We start from the raw sequence: 18429 nt of genomic DNA, 5'->3' as shown, positions 1-18429 counted from the left end.
AAATTCCTATGTATACTGCACATCTTATTTTGAAGTAAAAAACATGGGAGAGAATACAATATTTAAAATGAAGAAAAGGTGGGGCCGGAGAGATAGCATGGAGGTAGGGCATTTGCCTTGTATGTAGAAGGATGGTGATTCAAATCCTGGCATCCCATATAGCCCCCCAAGCCTGCCAGGAGCAATTTCTGAGTGCAGAGCCAGGAATAATTCCTGAGCACTGCTGGGTGTGACCTCCCCCCTCAAAAAAAGAATACAAAAAAAAAGAAGAACAAGGAAAGTTAAATCAACAAACTTACCAGTATTTCAATGGGAACTATGAGCCCTCCACCCAAGACTGAGAGGAGTCATAGAGGGAGAAGAGGGGAGTTGGAGACTGCAGTGCACATCCCACACATGCTTACAGCTACTAAGGACAACCAGAAGTGGCAAAAACAGCCAGGAAGCCTGATAAATGCCCTCAGAGTGCCACATGTGTCTGCAGGCCATAGTTTGGGGACATTACCTATGGTATCCTGAGTACAGAGGTGATACCTATAATGTACATGCTGAGTAATCTCCAAGCTCAAGGCGCCACAGCACCACCTACTCCATAAGGCCCTGTCACTGAACCATCTGCTCAGTTGGCTGAGGACTGGCAGGAGATATTTCCTGAGCATGGCTAGGCAGAGAAAAATCATCTTACCCCAGAGTTCTACCAATTTTGAAAGGATGATAAAACATGTTTTTTGTGCAATTGGATCTGGATATTCGACTGCTCCTTGGATGATGGTAATGAGCACTCGTTCTACATTCTCAGCACCTAAAAATAGAAAATAAAAGATAAGCTGAATTTCAAAAGGAAATAGAAAAGTGAACTTGAAGCTCTCTATCACTTACTATCTAATGACAAGACAAAAACTTTTATGGAGTATATTCCCTTCAGTTTTTTTAGGGGCATACCCAATTGTGCTCACGGCTTACTCCTAGCTCTGCTCAAGGATCACTCTTAGCAGGGGGCTGTATGTGGTGTGGGGGTTTAAATTGGGATAAATCACATACAAGGCAAATCTCTAGCCCACTTTCCTCATTAAAAAAAAAAAAAAAAAAAAGCTCGGCCCAGAGAGATAGCACAGCGGTGTTTGCCTTGCAAGCAGCTGATCCAGGACCAAAGGTGGTTGGTTCGAATCCCGGTGTCCCATATGGTCCCCCGTGCCTGCCAGGAGCTATTTCTGAGCAGACAGCCAGGAGTAACCCCTGAGCACCACCGGGTGTGGCCCAAAAACCAAAAACCAAAAAAAAAAACAAAACAAACTCAGCACCTACATTTAAGCATAATCCACTCAATGACCACTGTCCCTAACATCTTGTTCTCTTGATTTCCTATGTAGCAAAATTTTCTGTTAATCTATAAAGTTCCATTTATTTTTTAATTTCCAATGGCTACTCAATTGTCAGAATAATCTGGCAAATAGCCACTATTAAAAGACAACTAAAAAATGTTGCTTTAGGGGCTGGTGGGACAGCACAGTGGTAGGACGTTGCCTTGCACGTGGCCAATCCAGGATGGACCTTCGTTTGATCCCCACCGTCTCATATGGTTGCCCAGCCAGGAGCAATTTCTAAGCACATTGCCAAGAGTAATCCGAGTGTCACAGGGTGTGGCCCGAAAAGAATAAAAAAAAAGAAAAAGAAAAAAATTGCTTTAAATTTAGGAGATGCCCAAAGGACTAGAATATATACTTTTCATGTGGGAGTCCCAGATTCAATCCTCATCACTTAATTGTTTCCCTGCACACTGGAATATTGTACCAGAAGTTAATCCCCACCAACCCTCAAAAATTCACCATCCTTCAAACATGAAATCAACCTCAATGCTCATCCAAAGATGACTGTATAAAGGAACTGTTGTACTCAAAGGAATGCCGTAAACATATTGAAATCTAGGCAAGAGTTACAGCAGAGGGGCCAGAGAGATAGCACAGCGGTAGGGCGTTTGTCTTGGTTCGATTACCGGTATCCCATGTGATCCCCCAGCCTGCCAGGGGCCATTTCTGAGTGCAGAAACCAGGAGAGACTCCTGAGCGGCACTGGGTGTGGTCCAAAAACCAACCAACCAACCAATCAACCAATCCATCAATCAATAAAGTTAAAAAAAAAAAAAGAGCAGAGTGGGAAGGATTCACTGGGTTTAATCCCTGGCACTTGATATATGGTACCAGTCCCACCAGAAGTTAATTCCTGAGCTCAGAACCATGAGTAAGCCCTGAGTATTGCCAACTGTAGCCCAAAACACAAAAAAGTAGTATCTGGGAAAACCTAGATGGCTTGCTTATTAAGGAAAGAAGAAAATGAAAGGTAGGTAGTGATATGACAGAAGGTTTCACTCATGTGGAATATAAATAACTAAAGTAAATGAGATGACAGATAAAATAACACTCAAGACTCTATAAAAACTATAGTTGCTGGGGCCAGAGAGATACAAGTTAGGGCACTTGCTATGCAGGAGGCCAACCTGGGTTCAGTTTCTGGTGTCCCATATGATCAGCAGAGACAGGAGCGAGCCCTGAGCATTTCAAGGACAACAACAACAAGAAAAAAACAAGAAAAAACTCCAAAACAAATAAACAAAAAAAACCCATATAGGCAGAGCAAAAGCACAGCAAATAGGGCATTTGCTTTGCACGCAGCCAAACCAGATTTGATCCCTGGCATCCCGTATGGTCCCCTGAGCACCACCGGGAATGAACTTTGAATGCAGAGCTAGGAGTAACCCCGAACACCACCAGGTTTGACCCAGTATCTCTCAAAAATAAACAAACAAACAAACAAAAAACCCCAATAAAACAAAAAATCCCAAAAACCCAGTGGCTGGAGAGATAGCATAGCAGTAGGGCGTTTGCCTTGTAAGCAGCCAATCCAGGACCAATGGTGGTTCGAATACTGGCATCCCATATGGTCCCCCATGCCTTCCAGGTGTGATTTCTGAGTACAGAGCCAGGAGTAACCACTGAACGCCACCGGTGTTACTCAAAACCAAACCAAAACAAAACAAAACAAAACCCAACTGTGTTTACTACCAGCGAGAAAATGACAAGAAATAATCAATAGAGGGGCCTTTTCTATGGGATTTAACTAGAACTTTGGAAGCGGAACCAATGAATCTTACACCACAGTATATATAAACTAATGGTAATGCCTAAGAAAAATGGAGAAATGAATATGAATCATTTTAATATTTTTATATGAAAATGAGTTCCACTCTGAAAATACACTATCATCCTAGGGGTCAACTCATCTAGTGTACAGCCCAGACTAGGACTTAGCACACACAATATAGGTCGTAGCAAGCATCCCACCTTGATTCGCTATGACTTCACTCATTCCACTGCCTGTGACTGTCTGAAGAAAAGCAAAGTAACTCCTCCGCAACATTTGCTTCTCTAAAGCAGCAGACTGGTCATTTTCTTCTGCCGGTCGTAGCAATACTTCAAAAATTGCATGCAGCAGAGGCATAAACATTTGTTGTAAAAATGGGGATACCTGTATCTAAAGATAAGAAATAGCTATTAATTTTCCAGAAATGATTAACAAAATTATCATTGTTTATTGGGCCATACTCAGTGGTGCTTAAGGGGATCATTCCTGGCAGGGTTTGGGGAATGATAGGGGTCTGGCAATAGAATCTAGGTCAGCTGTGAGCAAGGAGCACCTATGCTCTGAACTCTCTCTGGACTAGGTAAGAAAATCATTAACAAGAACCACCGCAAAATATTTTACATAAATCTTTTCTCGAGTTTCCATTTAGGACATCTAGGAACAAAATTCAGTTGTCAAATACCAATGTTATAATTCAAGGGGTGCATGCAGTAGCCTAGCTCAATCCTAGCACTGTATGACTCCCCCGGTGCTACCAGGTGTAGTTCTTAAGACCCCAGAGCTTAGAGGGGATATGTCTTGGTTCTAGCACTAAACCATCTAGCCTGGTTGGCAAGTAGCGCTGGGAGGGTACCTGGGCCTTCCACTTCCTGAGCATTGCACCCCCCCCCCCAAAAAAAAAAAACAATACAATTGACACAAAATATACAGGACTGAAAGTTTCAACCCAAGTTCTATAATTTGAGGTTCAGCTCAAATGAATGAGTCAGAGATATTCCACAATAAGAGGCTGCTAAAAATGTTTACAAATTTAAATTCTCAAATGAATTCTATTGCTCTACTATAAACAAATTTATGATTACCCCATGCGATATAAATGCTTAACTTCTATATCTACAAGTTATAGTATAGTATTTATAATTATAGTATGTTGTAAGGATCAAATGAATGAACATACAATGAAATGGTTCAAACACATTTTTTGACACAGAAAAAGCAAGTGCGGTATATGTGTTTACTATGTAAAAACCTCATGCTTGGTTAAAATGCTTCCTCCTAAATAAGACTGACCATACCACATTAAATTACTCCCCTCCAACCCATTTCTTTAGTTTTGAGGCTACACTTGGTTTAACTTTTGCTCTACGCTCAGGGATCACAGCACTCCTTTGGGGCAAGGAAACTATATATGGTACTGCAGGTTGGACCTGGTCAGCAGTATACAAGGCTTTGTCTGCTATCCTAACTCTCCGGCCTCCTTTAAGTTACTTTTACACTATTGCTTGGGCACACTTCACTCAAGGGCTGCCCTCATCTCAAATCTGGATGTGTTAATTTCTCTTGTACTGTATTTATAGCACCCGAATGCTGGGTTTGCCTAAGTTCTTTAAGGCGGAACTTTGGCTTTTTTCTGCCTCCCATTTCTCAGAGAGTCTCACACTGTTTTAAGAATTTGGTCTTGGGCCGGGTAGGTGGCGCTGGAGGTAAGGTGTCTGCCTTGCAAGCGCTAGCCAAGGAAGGACCGAGGTTCGATCCCCCGGCGTCCCATATGGTCCCCCCATGCCAGGGGCGATTTCTGAGCACATAGCCAGGAGTAACCCCTGAGCGTCAAACGGGTGTGGCCCAAAAAACAAAAAAAAAAAAAAAAAAAAAAAAAGAATTTGGTCTGCTCACAATTAACACATTACTGATTTTTTTTTTTTTTTTGGTTTTAGGGCCACACCCGGTGATGCTCAGGGGTTACTCCTGCCTACGCACTCAGAAATCGCTCCTAACTTGGGGGACCATATGGGACACTGGGGGATTGAACCGTGGTCCATCCTAGGCTAGTGCAAGCAAGGCAGATGCCTTATCCCTTACGCCACCACTCCGACCCCAAACTATGTATTAATTTTTAAAAAAGCCATTTGCTTTGCTTTTCTAAACAGACCAATAAAGTTTTGTTTTGTTAAAGCATTTAGTAGTATATTCTATGTATCAGGCAGTATGAGACACATTGGAAATGATAAAACAAATAACCCCTGCCTTCAAATAACCCACATAAAAAGATAAATGGTTAAATATATCCATAAATGATAAAGATAAATATACAACTCAATGTAAGTCCAGAGATTCTCTAGGTTTTCAATGTTTAGATACCTTAAATTTGGCTGTGATCTGATTGATGAGAGGAATGAACTCCTGAAGGTCTTTTGCTTCACAATCTTTGAGCATATGTTCTGAGGCAGATGGAATGAAAGGAAGAACTTCCTCCTCTAGGCAAATAATCATGCGATGAAGGAAAGTGCGCACTCCACTTCTCAGGATATCCTTTTGCAAGGGACAGCTGAGGGCTGGCAAGAATGTCTGTAAACAGTCCAGGTAAACTTCGGAACAGCCACACTGCTTCACAGTCTGCTTGTTGCTGAAAGCCTTGCTAGTTCGACTATAAGTAAAATCAGATAACTAGTTTTAAGTGTAGTTTGAAGCTTATCAAGTAACCAAAACCAATGCAGAGCAAATTACAAAAATGACAAAGCCAATTCTTCATTGTCCTTATTATAATTACACATTTAACTAATATGGTTATCTGTAAACTACTGCTTCTAGTTACCATCTAGAAAGCAATCAAATGAAATGAGATGTAAGTCTAATATGAGTACATAAACAAGTCTTTTTAAAAAGACTAAGTGTACAGAAGAGAAAGATGTATTTGTCTTTTAAATCTAGGGTGACTAGATAATCTGCTAACAATGTATTTAAATAAAAATTTGTTTGTTTGTTTGTTTGTTTTTTGGTTTTTGGGTCACACCTGGCAGCGCTCAAGGGTTACTCCTGGCTCCATGCTCAGAAATCACCCCCAGCAGGCTCGGGGGACCATATGGGATGCCGGGATTCGAACCATCGTCCTTCTCCATGCAAGGCAAATGCCTTAATGCTGTGCTATCTCTCCAGCCCCTACATAACAATTCTTAGGATCAAGTAATTCATAAAATTGTTGCTTAAATCTTAGCTTTTGCACTAAGTTTCCTATGGAGCAATATCCTTTAGTATTAGCTAGAACAACTTTCAGAGTGTTTTTGTCCACTATTGAAAATAGTATGAGTAAAGCAAAAGGGGTAGAGAGAAAGTTTGGGTGGTCTTCAGGATACAATTTAAAAAACAACAACAGCAACAACAAAAAAGCAGGATGAGGATCTTCTCTTTGAGGTGACAAGATCTGATCGTGATGTCCCAGTATATGTCAATGGTACCTAGCCATTTTCATTAATCTTTCATTAATCCTATTAAATATAGGATCAATTTGTGACAAAAAATTTGTGTCAGAAAAATTAAGGATTTCAATAGCTGGGGGCTGGAGCAATAACACAATGAGTAGGGTGTTTGCCTTGCACACGGATGACCAGGTTTTAACCTTAGCATCCTATATGGTCCCCTGAGCCTCCCAGGAGTGATTTCTGAGCACAGAGCCCGGAGTAACCCAAGCGCCATTGGTGTGGCCCAAAAAACAAAAACTAAAGTAAAATTTAGATAGTTGTCAAGAAAGGAAAATTGATCATAATGTAATTCCTTTCTTTCTTTTTTTTGGTTTTTGGGTCACACCCGGCAGTGCTCAGGAGCCACTCCTGGCTCTACGCTAAGAACTCGCTCCTAACAGGCTCGGGGGACCATATGGGATGCTGGGATTCGAACCACTGACCTTCTGCATGCAAGGCAAAAGCTCTACCTCCATGCTATCTCTCCAATCCTGTAATTAGTTCCCTTCTTTAAGTGAATTATCTAATTAAAAAATATAGAAAAATTTAGACAATTCACTGTGCAATTCAAAGTTTTTGAGATTAGGTGGGGTAGTAAATCAAGCTATTCAAAGGGACCATGCAGTGGCAGGAGTCAAATCCAGGGTTTTTATACATGAAGTACATTCTTTAGCCCTTTGAATGATCTCCCTGACCCTGGATATTTCTTCTTCTTCTTTTTTTTTTTTTTTGGTTTTTGGGTCACACCCGGCAGCACTGAGGGATTACTCCTGGCTCCATGCTCAGAAAATCACTCCTGGCAGGCTTGGGGGACCATATGGGATGCTGGGATTCAAACCAATAACCTTCTGCATGCAAGGCAAATGCTTACCTCCACATTACCTCTCTGGCCTTGACCCCAGCTGGACATTTCAATTTTGTAAACAAGTATGTTCGTCCAAACCTAATTTCCATGTAAATCATAGTGTATGTGCAGACACTCATGTTACAATTTTAATCACTCACCTGGCAAATCCAACAGCATGGTTGAGACAGTCTGCTAGCGATGCCTGCCTTTCTTCATCTTGAGCCATCATTAACTTTTCTAATAGAATTTTAAACTTCTCCATTAGGGGAGTCAACAGGTTTCTCATTAATGCTTGCTTCCTCTCTGCAGGGTATTCACTATTGACAATTAGCACTCCAGCTGTCTCATAAATAAATAGTTGGTCATCACTGCTCAACAAAGACTGGTAACCATTCTCCTAGAATGAAATTTAGTTTATTGAAACTTTTCTTTGTCAGTTCCTCTCATAAGGAAAATAAGTGCATGAGGGACACCTGATGTAATCTATCACATATGCTCATTATTAGAAAAATAATGAGGTATTTAAAGACACAAGACATTTCCCAGGATCTTTTTTTTTCCTCTTTTTTTGGGGCGGGAGGAGGAAGTGAAGGAGGGGGAGAAAGAAAGGTAAGAGGAGGAAGAGAAGAGGGGAAAAGGAGAAGAGGAGAAGGAGGGAGGGGAGGAAAAAGTTAAGAGGAGTGAGAGGAGGAAAGAGAAGGGAGAAGAGGTGGAGGAGAATGAAGAGAAGGAAGAGAAAGGAGAGGACGAAGAGGAGGAGAAAGTTAAGAGGAGGAAGGAAGGGAAGAGGGGGGAGGAGAAGAGAAGGACAAGAAAGGAGGAAAGGAGGCGGAGGAGAGGAAGAGGCCGGAGAGGAGGAGGGAGAAAGGGATTTTCCCAGGATCTTAAATGATGAGTAAGAATACTGAATTAGGATGGTCAAAGGTTCATGAATCTGGGGCCGGAGCGGTGGCGCTAGAGGTAAGTTCTAGCCTAAAATGAACCGAGATTCAATCCCCTGGAGTCCCATATGGTCCCCCAAGCCAGGAGCGATTTCTGAGTGTATAGCCAGGAGTAACTCCTGAGCATCAGCGAGTGTGGCCCAAAAACCAAAAACAAAACAAAACAAAAATTCATAAATCTGATTCAAAGTATAAGTTATGGGGCTGGAGCAGTGGCACAAGCAGTAGGGTGTTTGCCTTGTACATGCTAACCTAGGACAGACTGGATTTGATCTCCCAGGGTTTCATATGGTCCCCCAAGCCAGGAGCGATTTCTGAGTGCATAGCCAGGAGTACCCCTGAGTGGGCCAAAAAGCAAAACAAATAAATAAAGTATAAATTATGGGTTGATTTTATTTTTAAACTTTATTTATTAATTCATTGATTAATTGATTGGTTTCTGGGCCACACCCAGCGGAGCTCAGGGGTCCTCCAGGCTCTACACACAGAAATCGCCCCTGGAAGGCTGGGGACCATATGGGATGCAGGGAACTGAATCGGATCGGATCCCTTCCGGGTCAGCTCCATGCAAGGCAAACGTGCTACCACCATGCTATCTCTTCAGCCCCTCTGGGGTTACTTTAATATAGAAAAACTTCTTACACTTAACATATCAGTCAATGTGAACTGTTAGAGAAAACTGGCATTAAAAACATGAAGTACTTTACCTCCTCAGTTTTTAGAGTATACAGGTAAATAAAATTTAACCAAATATTTCATTGATAACCTTCTGTGCAGCAAAAAAAAAAAAAAAAAAAATCGCACAATATTTATTATTTTATTTTTGGCTCTTGGTGCCACACCTGGCAGTGCTCAGGACTTACTCCTGGGTCTGCGCTCAGGGATCACTGATACTGGAGATCAGGGGACAAGATAGGGTGGCAGAAATTGAACCCAGGTTGGCCATATACAAGGTCTAAGTATCTTTCCCACTTTAAAATGTAGAAATCTCAGTAATTGACTTTATATCAAAACATACATAAGGTAAAAAAAAATCTACTTAAAAAATAATACAACAGGGCTAGACACAGAGCTATGGTGCTTGCAAGCAGCTATCTCCAGCATCTCATATGATCCCCTCCCCAAGCCCTGCCAGGTGTGATTCCTGAGTACAAAGCCACTATCTGCTCAGAAATAGCTCCTGGCGGGCATGGGGGACCATATGGGATGCCAGTATTCGAACCAACCACCTTAGTCCGTGCTATGTCTCCAGCCCAGAATTTTAATTTTGATCATAATAATAATGCTATACATTAAAAACCTATCTATCCTTTGATATAAATGGTTTTAAAAAAAGATACAAGTAGCATCAGATAATTTAAGGAAAACTCATAATATGGAAGGATACTTACAGGTGGAGAAAGCTCTAATAAGTCTTGTATTCTATTCAAAATATCCTCAATAAAAGGATTCATTTGTTTACTGAAAAAGAGAGAACGGATAAAAATCACAATCATATTAAGTAATACTACTTGATAAATTGCTCAAATATAAAATTCTCCTGTGAAAGAAATTAAATTTCCTATTTAAAAAACTCAATTCTTGGGACTGGAGAGTTAGTACACAGATAAGATGCGTGCTTTGCACACGGCTGGTCCCTGACACCCATGTGGTTTGCCTAAGCCTTGCCAGGAATGATCCTGACTGAGTGCAGGGCCAGGAGTAAGCTCTGAGCAAAGTCACATGTGGCCCAAACCTCTATCCCCCCAAGCCAAAAATCCAATTCTAAGTTAGCAACATAAAGTTTTAAGGATCAGCTCTAATTAAAAAAAAATTACAATGGGGTGGGGGCGGGCAGAGAGATAGCAAGGGGCTGATTCAGGAGAATGGTGGTTCGAATCCCATCATCCACTTGGTCCCCAGGGCCTGCCCAGAGCGATTTCTAAGTGCAAATCCAGGAGTAACCCCTGAGCCAGGTGTGACCCAAAAACCAAAACAAACAAACAAACAAAAAACCCCAAAAACAAATCACTTTCCATTGATGAAGAAACTAAATGGCTTATGAGCTGAAAAAGAAGTCCAAAATATAATGGTACCAAAAGGGAAGACCTAATTAAAAAAAAAAATCTAATAACAGAAACAAATCTACCACAGGTCCCAAGAAAACACAATTTCATTTAATGAGCATAAAAGCAAGAATTTAGCATAAGAGCTGAAATTTTACACTTACTTGAGAGATTTGACAAATCTAGAAAACAGGTAAGCCGTTCTGCTCCGCACTTTAGCACTAGAATGCCGCAGACCTCTGTGATCTAAGAAAGCCATCTAAAGAAACAAGAGACACTTTGACTATTTCTGTGCTTATGCAACCAAGGCAGTCACTGCGGCTGTCACAGTACTTTTTGTTTTGGACCACAACTGGATGGCTCATGCAACTGTGCAGTACAGGAGATCCCGCCTGAAGCGCCCAGAGCTGTGAACTCAGCACTTTGTGCTATTTCCTGGGATCCACAATACATTTTTGTTCACATCAAGTTTTTCTTTTCTAGGGGTGTGAGAAACAGAGGAGAGGCGGGGCTAGGGGAGGAGCAAAATCAAGGAAGAACACATCAAGTTTTTCTTCTTGGCTCCAAACATGCTTGTTATATATACTTCATACAAAAGACCCTTGAGAACTTTACCTCATATGTTTCATACAAAAAGACCCTTCCTTGAGAACTTTAAAACTAGTCTGTCTAATTTTCAAGAAATAGAAGAATTAGCTTTGCTGTATTTTAAGAGTTTTGAAGAACTTTTGGTTCTGGAAAAAGAACCACTACTTTCTCTACCCACTATCTGAAATACATGGGTACAAATAAAAATTGACATTAAGGTGAGGCCAGAGAGATAAGTGTGGAGGTAAGGCATCTGCCTTGCCTGCAGAAGGACAGTGGCTCGAATCCCGGCATCCCATATGGTCCCCAGAGCCTGCCAAGAGTGATTTCTGAGTGTAGACCCAGGAGTAACCCCTGAGCACTGACATTAAGGTATATACTTACTAGCACACATGGAATGTGTTGAGGTTCAACTGTGAAAAACTTTTCATATCTAACAACAGTTTCAAAAAACTCCAATGTCACAGATGTATGCTGGTAGGAACTAACTCCGGATGTTACCAACTGGAACAAAGAAAGTCAAGAATCTATCCTTTTTTACTGCAAAATCAAAACGCCCCAGTATTGATACCAAATTTTATTAATAAACTCCCAATTAATTTTCAATAATTTAGAAAACTGTCTCAAAATAAGTTATTTTCAGTACACTTACAGTTCGCATCATATCCTGCAAAGCACTAGCTTTTGAAATGTCACCTGAGAAGTGGGCACCATGAGACACTGGAAGAGCTTCTGCCAACATATATAGCAATCTTATTGCTACTTCAACTTCCATAAATCGTGTAGTCTGCCAATTCCTGCAGAAAAAGGTCATTAAGAGTGAAACATAGGGCTGGGGAGATAGCACAGAGGCAGGGTGTTTGCCTTGCACAACACAGCTGACCCAGGTTCCATCCCTAGCTTCCCATAGGGTCCCCCGAGACTGCCAGGAGTGATTTCAGAACACAGAGCCAGGAGCGGCCCAAAGACCAAAACCAACCAAACAAAAAAAAGTGAAAAATAAACCTTTTATACAAGTAGTGATACACAGGATAAAAAAGACACCAATAAGAGCTCTGAGTTCTCTCTTTGTTTATGGTTTTTGGGCTACACCCAGTGGTGCTCAAGGGTTAATTCCTGACTCTGAGCTCAGGAATTAAATTCTTTTTTCCCCCACACTGGTGGTTCTAAGGATAAATCCCTGGTTCTGCACACAAGGTTCATTCCTGGTTGGCTTGTGGGACCATATGAGGTGCCTCTTGAACCTGGGTCAGCACATGCTAGGCAAGAGCATTACCCACAATACTATCTCTCCAGCCCTGACAAGAGCTTTCTTAATTAAAAAAAAAAGTTAGACTGAAAAGTTAATTTTACCAGGCATAAATTTATATCACAAAAGTAGAAATTACTTATAAAGTCCACTTTACTATTTTCTTGTATTTATTTATTTATTTATTTATTTTTGATTTTGGGGTCACACCCGGTAGTGCTCAGGGGTTACTGCTGGCTCTATGCTCAGAAATCGCCCCTGGCAGGCACAGGGGACCATATGGGATGCCGGGATTCAAACCACCATCCATCTTCATGGAAGACAAACGCCTTACCTCCATGCTATCTCTCTGGGCCCCCACTTTATTATTTTCAAAGAACAAGATTCCCCTCTCCTGAGCATGAACAAAGAAAATGAAAACAAGCCAAATGCATTGTTTCAAAGGTACACAAAAGAGCTTAACAAGTAACACAGATTACGTGGATTATTTATTATTATAGATTATGATCAGAGTGAAAACAAAAGACTTACTGCAGTGTAGAACTAAAAACTCTGCGAACAGAAGCCAACAATAACTCTGGTGAAACTTGAGCAAGCCTGTCCAACAATAACTTCAGTTGTTTTCTATATTCTACAAACATGGCTTCGTCTTCACCCTATAATATATTTTAATTCTCATTTTAAAAACTTAACGTTCATGACATCATTATCAGTTAAGACTAAACATATCGTTTTTTTTTGTTTTTGTTTTTTGGGCCACACCCGGCGATGCTCAGGGGTTACTCCTGGCTGTCTGCTCAGAAATAGTTCCTGGCAGGCACGGGGGACCATATGGGACACCGGGATTCGAACCAACCACCTTTGGTCCTGGATCGGCTGCTTGCAAGGCAAACACCGCTGTGCTATCTCTCCGGGCCCTAAACATATCGTTTTTAATGATAAAACTTAACTATGCTGTGTAGACTTTCCCTTCCTGATCACAAGTGATTTTTAAATAGAGACCTCAAAAGCCTAGAACCAGATACAATATAGGGAGGTCATGAAGCGTCTAAATAGCTCATACCTCATGTTGGGTGATTTGTTTTTGGGGGCCACACCTGGTAGGAGTTGCTTCTAGTTCTGCACTCAGGAGACCATATGAATGCCGGGGATCGAACCTGGATCAGCTGCATGCAAGTCAAACTCCCTACCCGCTGTGCTATGGGCCTGGCCCCATGCTAGGTTTTGAGGAACTTTAGCCCCTTATTTATGCTCTATTGTTCTTAGTGTGCACTGTAAAAGCTATGCTACCATAGTATGATTGAAGTCACTACATTTTATAAGCCTGGAATAGTGCAAGCACACAGTGTATTGGTAGTCCTAGGTCCTAACAGTCCTACGTTTTTTCTGAATGCCTGAAGCAGGGAAGAGAACACTTATCAAAACACACAGCTAACCAATAGGTGTCACGAATAGGTTGCTAAAAAGCACCAGATGACCCTTATGTTTTTTGGCTTTTTTTTTTTGGTTTTTTGGGTCACACCCAGTGACGCTCAGGGGTTACTCCTGGCTATGCGCTCAGAAGTCGCTCCTGGCTTGGGGGACCATATGGGACGCCGGGGGATCGAACCGCGGTCTGTCCAAGGCTAGCGCAGGCAAGGCAGGCACCTTACCTTTAGCGCCACCGCCCGGCCCCGACCCTTATGTTTAATGGATGCTAATTCAGCTACCACGGTAAGACTGATAACCAGAATAGTCCAGAATTCAGAGGCAACACAGACAACATGCTGAAGTTCACTCTTGTCTCTTGAAGTGAAATATGATGGCCAATAATACTGACAGTACTTACAAAGCTTGAGGCTACTAAGTGTTTGACAGAGAGATAAAATACCAAAAATGAAAGATCGTAAGGCTTCCAATTGTTTTACGGAGGCCAAGCTCAATAAAAACAAAACTAAAGATTTGAAATATCTTATTCTGAAAATCCCAAAATAATAAAATTTTGAAATATCTGATCTAAACAAAATTAAAACAAATTCCTAAATACAATACCTTACCTCATTTTCAAAGTTATATTCTTCATCATAAGTCAATTTTTTCATAACGGCCAACATGATTGCCTAGTTAAGAAATAAAAAGTTCTGTCAGTTGGGTTATCTTGGTAACAACTTAAATCACACTGTATTTTAAGGCAGAACACAGGCACAATGTCTATTATTGGTTTGAAAGAAGCAATCAAAATCAATTACCTCTACATTAGCTTTTTGTTGATCTGAGAGCACTGTAAGCTGTTAAAAAAAAAAAAAAAAGAATTCATTAGGTTTCCTAAAGTTATACTTGCTTATCAAGGTATTTTCCTCAAAACAGAGAGTAGCTTGGTGGTGCACCACTGGCCTGGCATGTATGAAGTCCTGGGTTTGAACCCTGGTACTACAAAAAAGAACTATCCGGTCATTAAAGATCATTTAAAACACACAAAACTCTTAAGGGCAGCTTGGCAGCAAATTTCTCTATTTTAAATATACTTAAGTGAAGATCTAGTTAATTTATTCCTTGTAAATAATATGATGTGTAGGCAAAGACACACGGACAAGTTTGATTTTTAGTGAGTTATATAATGTATTCAAATAAGTAGACTTTAAGGTAACTAAAGGATTCTCTCACCTTGGTTCAAAACAAGGCAAAACAACTCTAGAAATCATTAAGAGACACACTGGGAAGATTAACATCAATGATTTTTAACTTACTTCAGAACTGTCTATATATCATCTCAATTTTCTTAAAAATATCCATAGCCATAATTTTCTTTATTAAGTTACATCGTTTATAAGAAGCCTCTCAGAGACTTAGATATGTATCAAAAAGACTAAAACAAAGACTAACCAACCTGTTTCAAAATATGAAGATAATCGTAACAAAATCCAATGATGTTAGAAGAAATGTCGTCATCCTCATGAATCAGGAGCTGCAGCATCAGCGCCACTTTTGTCTCAATCGCCTGTAGTGCCTCTTGAGCATTCTTAATATCCCCATTCTTAACTAATTTGGTCCAGCTAACTATCAATGACTGTCCCATTCCATTGACCAATTTAGAAAACCTGGCCAGAAAGTCAACATCTTCTTCCTATAAGGAGCCAAGACAAACCTCCGTTTAAAAACATCCAAGAAAAATAAAATTAATCCACACTATTATTCTAGTATGAACCAAATGATGATCATGAGATTAAAATGATTTTCACTTAATCAATTCTGATTTCTGGGGGACACTCAGCTTTGCTCCAGGCGCCCCCCTGGCTGTGTTCAATTTTTTGGTGCTCAAGGGACAATGTGAGGTGCCAGGGATTGAGCCTAGTTGGCCTTGCTCTTGGCAAGTAGCCACTGTACTCTTCCCTGGTTCCCATAGGATTAAATTTTTAATTAATATTAGTATGGCAGAGACACTACATGGTTCACATGCAAAAGTCTAGGAGCAATCCCTAGTCTAGCACAGCCTGCTAAACCATCACCAGAAGCAACCCTTTCCCCTTCAGCAAAGAACTGGAAGTAGTTCCTGAGTGCACAGAACTAAGACTGTCGGGGCCGGGCGGTGGCGCTGGAGGTAAGGTGCCTGCCTTGCCTGCGCTAGCCTAGGACGGACCGCGGTTCGATCCCCCGGCGTCCCATATGGTCCCCATATGTTGCCAGGAGCAACTTCTGAGCGCATAGCCAGGAGTAACCCCTGAGCGTCACAGGGTGTGGCCCAAAAACCAAAAAAAAAAAAAAAAAAAAAGAACTAAGACTGTCCTCATTCAGGACACTGTCAGGCCCAACACTCAAACATCAGGTATTATTTTCATTAATTAACATTTTTTGGTCTCATTCTTTTACTAAGGACTTCATAAGAAAATTAACAAGACTGCTATTTGTGGGTGAACACTAGTTGCGATTACAATATGTAATTAATAGAAATGTCTTAGTAATTAGCACATCATAGATACAACACATGAAAATGCTTCACCGTTTCTTTTGGGTTTGTTTTGTTTTTTGGTTCACACCCGGTGGTGCTCAGGGGTTACTCCTGGCTCTGCACTCAGAAATCGCTCTTGGCGGGCTTGGGGGACCATATGGGATGCTGGGATTCAAACCACCATCTGTCTTGGATCAGCGGTGTGCTATTTCTCCGGCCCGCTTCCTTGTTTCTATTAGCAACAACTACGCTTTGGATAAACCTCATTGTCTATGATACTGCTATTGCACAAAGCTCCTTCACTATTTTCCAATTATTAATTTATCATACTTAGAGATAAAGTCTAATAATTAAATGAGTGATGATTTAAAGTATAGTGAAAATAGATCATTTTTGCAATTGAATCTAATGTTTTACCAAAATGTACTATGGTATAAATAGTATACATCCATGCTACCCCACAGACCAGATAGAATGTAATCTACAAATGTAACAAATGTAATTTTCCAGAAAAGTTGTTATATGTAATGTCCCAGATTGTCAAGTTTTAAAAATTGCTTTGTGGGGCCAAAGCGATAGTATACTGGGTAGGGCTTTTGCCTGATATGTGACTGACCCAGGTTCAACCCCCAGAATCCCGTCAGCCAATCCCGCAAAGAGTAATTTCTGAGTGCAGAGCCAAGGTAAGCCTGAGTGTGGACGGGTATGAACCAAAAACCTAAAAAAAAGTTCCAATGAACTGTATAAGGCAAATACCACCTAAAATGACTTTTTAGTAGTGTTCTGATATAATCTCAAGGAAGGTTTCCATTAAAGTAAAAGAAAGTCATGTCTAAATATCAACCCACTATTTTCCAATTTCCAAAAACCTTTCTGTTTGTTTCTGGGCTATTTCCTGACTTGTTGCTTTGATGAAGTCTAGGGGTGAAGGGCGGGGGGGGGGGGGGGGGCATGGAGGCCGCTCCTAGCAGTGTTATGTGATACCAAGACTGGCCTGCATGCTGCTGCTATGTGCTCCAGCCTATTATTTTTTTTCTAGCCCAAATTTCAAAAGCTTATTCAAAACCATACTGACCTGGTCAATGCTGAAAAACCCAGCAGACTGTAATACTTGACACAAAGATTCTACTAGTTTCATTTTATCCACAGGATCCATTCCTTTATTTACAATTTCAAATAAACAGTCACAGGCCTCTTCCCGTAAAACTTCTATTGACATATGACTGAGCAGCATATTTATAAACCTGGCAATATGGAAATAAAACGGTTTTAACATTTTCAGGTTCCTCAGTTTTATACAGTGTATTCTGCAGGTTTATAGTGTTAATGCATCAGTACACTTACCTATCATTGGCTATCAGGGATAAGTCTATCCAAGAGACATAAGCCCCTAAATACTGCAATGGCACTGACACGTGACTTCTGAATTAGTATACTGATAATTTTGCAGGATTTGGTACCATGATTCCACCAAGTTTGGAATGCACTGCTCCCTCATGGTATCTTTTATTAGAGTATTTCTACGAGCTTCCTAAAAAAAAAAAAAATGTAAATACCTTATAAAACAAAGTAGATTACTTCAAAAAAAAATTACACTTGATATCTGAAAAGCTGCAGTAATTTCCTCACCACTAAAATGTCTGAACTTGTTAACACATTCCCTGCCAATATTTCCTATGTGTCGGCTCTAAAGGCATATCCTGTGATTCTTTTCATTTCCTTTCTGCTATATTTTTCAGAGCAGACTACTTTCTTATCAAGCACACACTATAAATATCCATTATTTACAAATCTCTGATAAGCATGAGTTACATGATATTTAAATGAAAAGAACAGCAATAACTTTAACACATGAGGATATCCTTTAAAAATATAAATGTAAAACATTAAATGAAGGGCCGGAGCGGTGACACAAGCGGTAAGGCGTATGCCTTGCCAGTGCTAGCGTAGGACGGACCTCGGTTCAATCCCCTGGCATCCCATATGGTCCCCCAAGCCAGGAGCAATTTCTGAGTACATAGCCAGGAGTAACCTCTGAGCATCATCAGGTGTAGCCCAAAAAACAAACAAACAAAAAATTAAATGAATCATTCTAAGCATTGCAACTGAGATACTTTACCGGTATTCGCCTCTATTCCATGTATTTTTAATTATTTTTTATTTCTGAGCCACACCCAGAAATGGTAGCTATACACTCAAGAATCTCCCGTGGTGGTACTCTCAGGAGACCATATGGGATGT

General features: G+C 40.7%; 1 protein-coding gene across 1 annotated transcript in view; it reads right to left on the bottom strand.

Annotated features, from left to right (window-relative positions):
- The window catches only part of XPOT (exportin for tRNA), a 47324-nt gene that overhangs the window by 13824 nt on the left and 15071 nt on the right, over positions 1–18429 (bottom strand). The window contains 15 exon segments of the mRNA XM_049782740.1: positions 686–802; positions 3339–3528; positions 5497–5782; positions 7599–7837; positions 9773–9842; positions 10591–10685; positions 11399–11518; positions 11667–11811; positions 12795–12919; positions 14300–14362; positions 14492–14530; positions 15130–15366; positions 17264–17432; positions 17533–17591; positions 17594–17715. Of these exon segments, the coding sequence (XP_049638697.1) occupies positions 686–802; positions 3339–3528; positions 5497–5782; positions 7599–7837; positions 9773–9842; positions 10591–10685; positions 11399–11518; positions 11667–11811; positions 12795–12919; positions 14300–14362; positions 14492–14530; positions 15130–15366; positions 17264–17432; positions 17533–17591; positions 17594–17715 (2076 nt within the window).

Source organism: Suncus etruscus, chromosome 11, assembly GCF_024139225.1.
Source record: "Suncus etruscus isolate mSunEtr1 chromosome 11, mSunEtr1.pri.cur, whole genome shotgun sequence".
Lineage (NCBI taxonomy): Eukaryota > Metazoa > Chordata > Mammalia > Eulipotyphla > Soricidae > Suncus > Suncus etruscus.
This window is presented reverse-complemented; position numbering and strand designations above follow the sequence as displayed.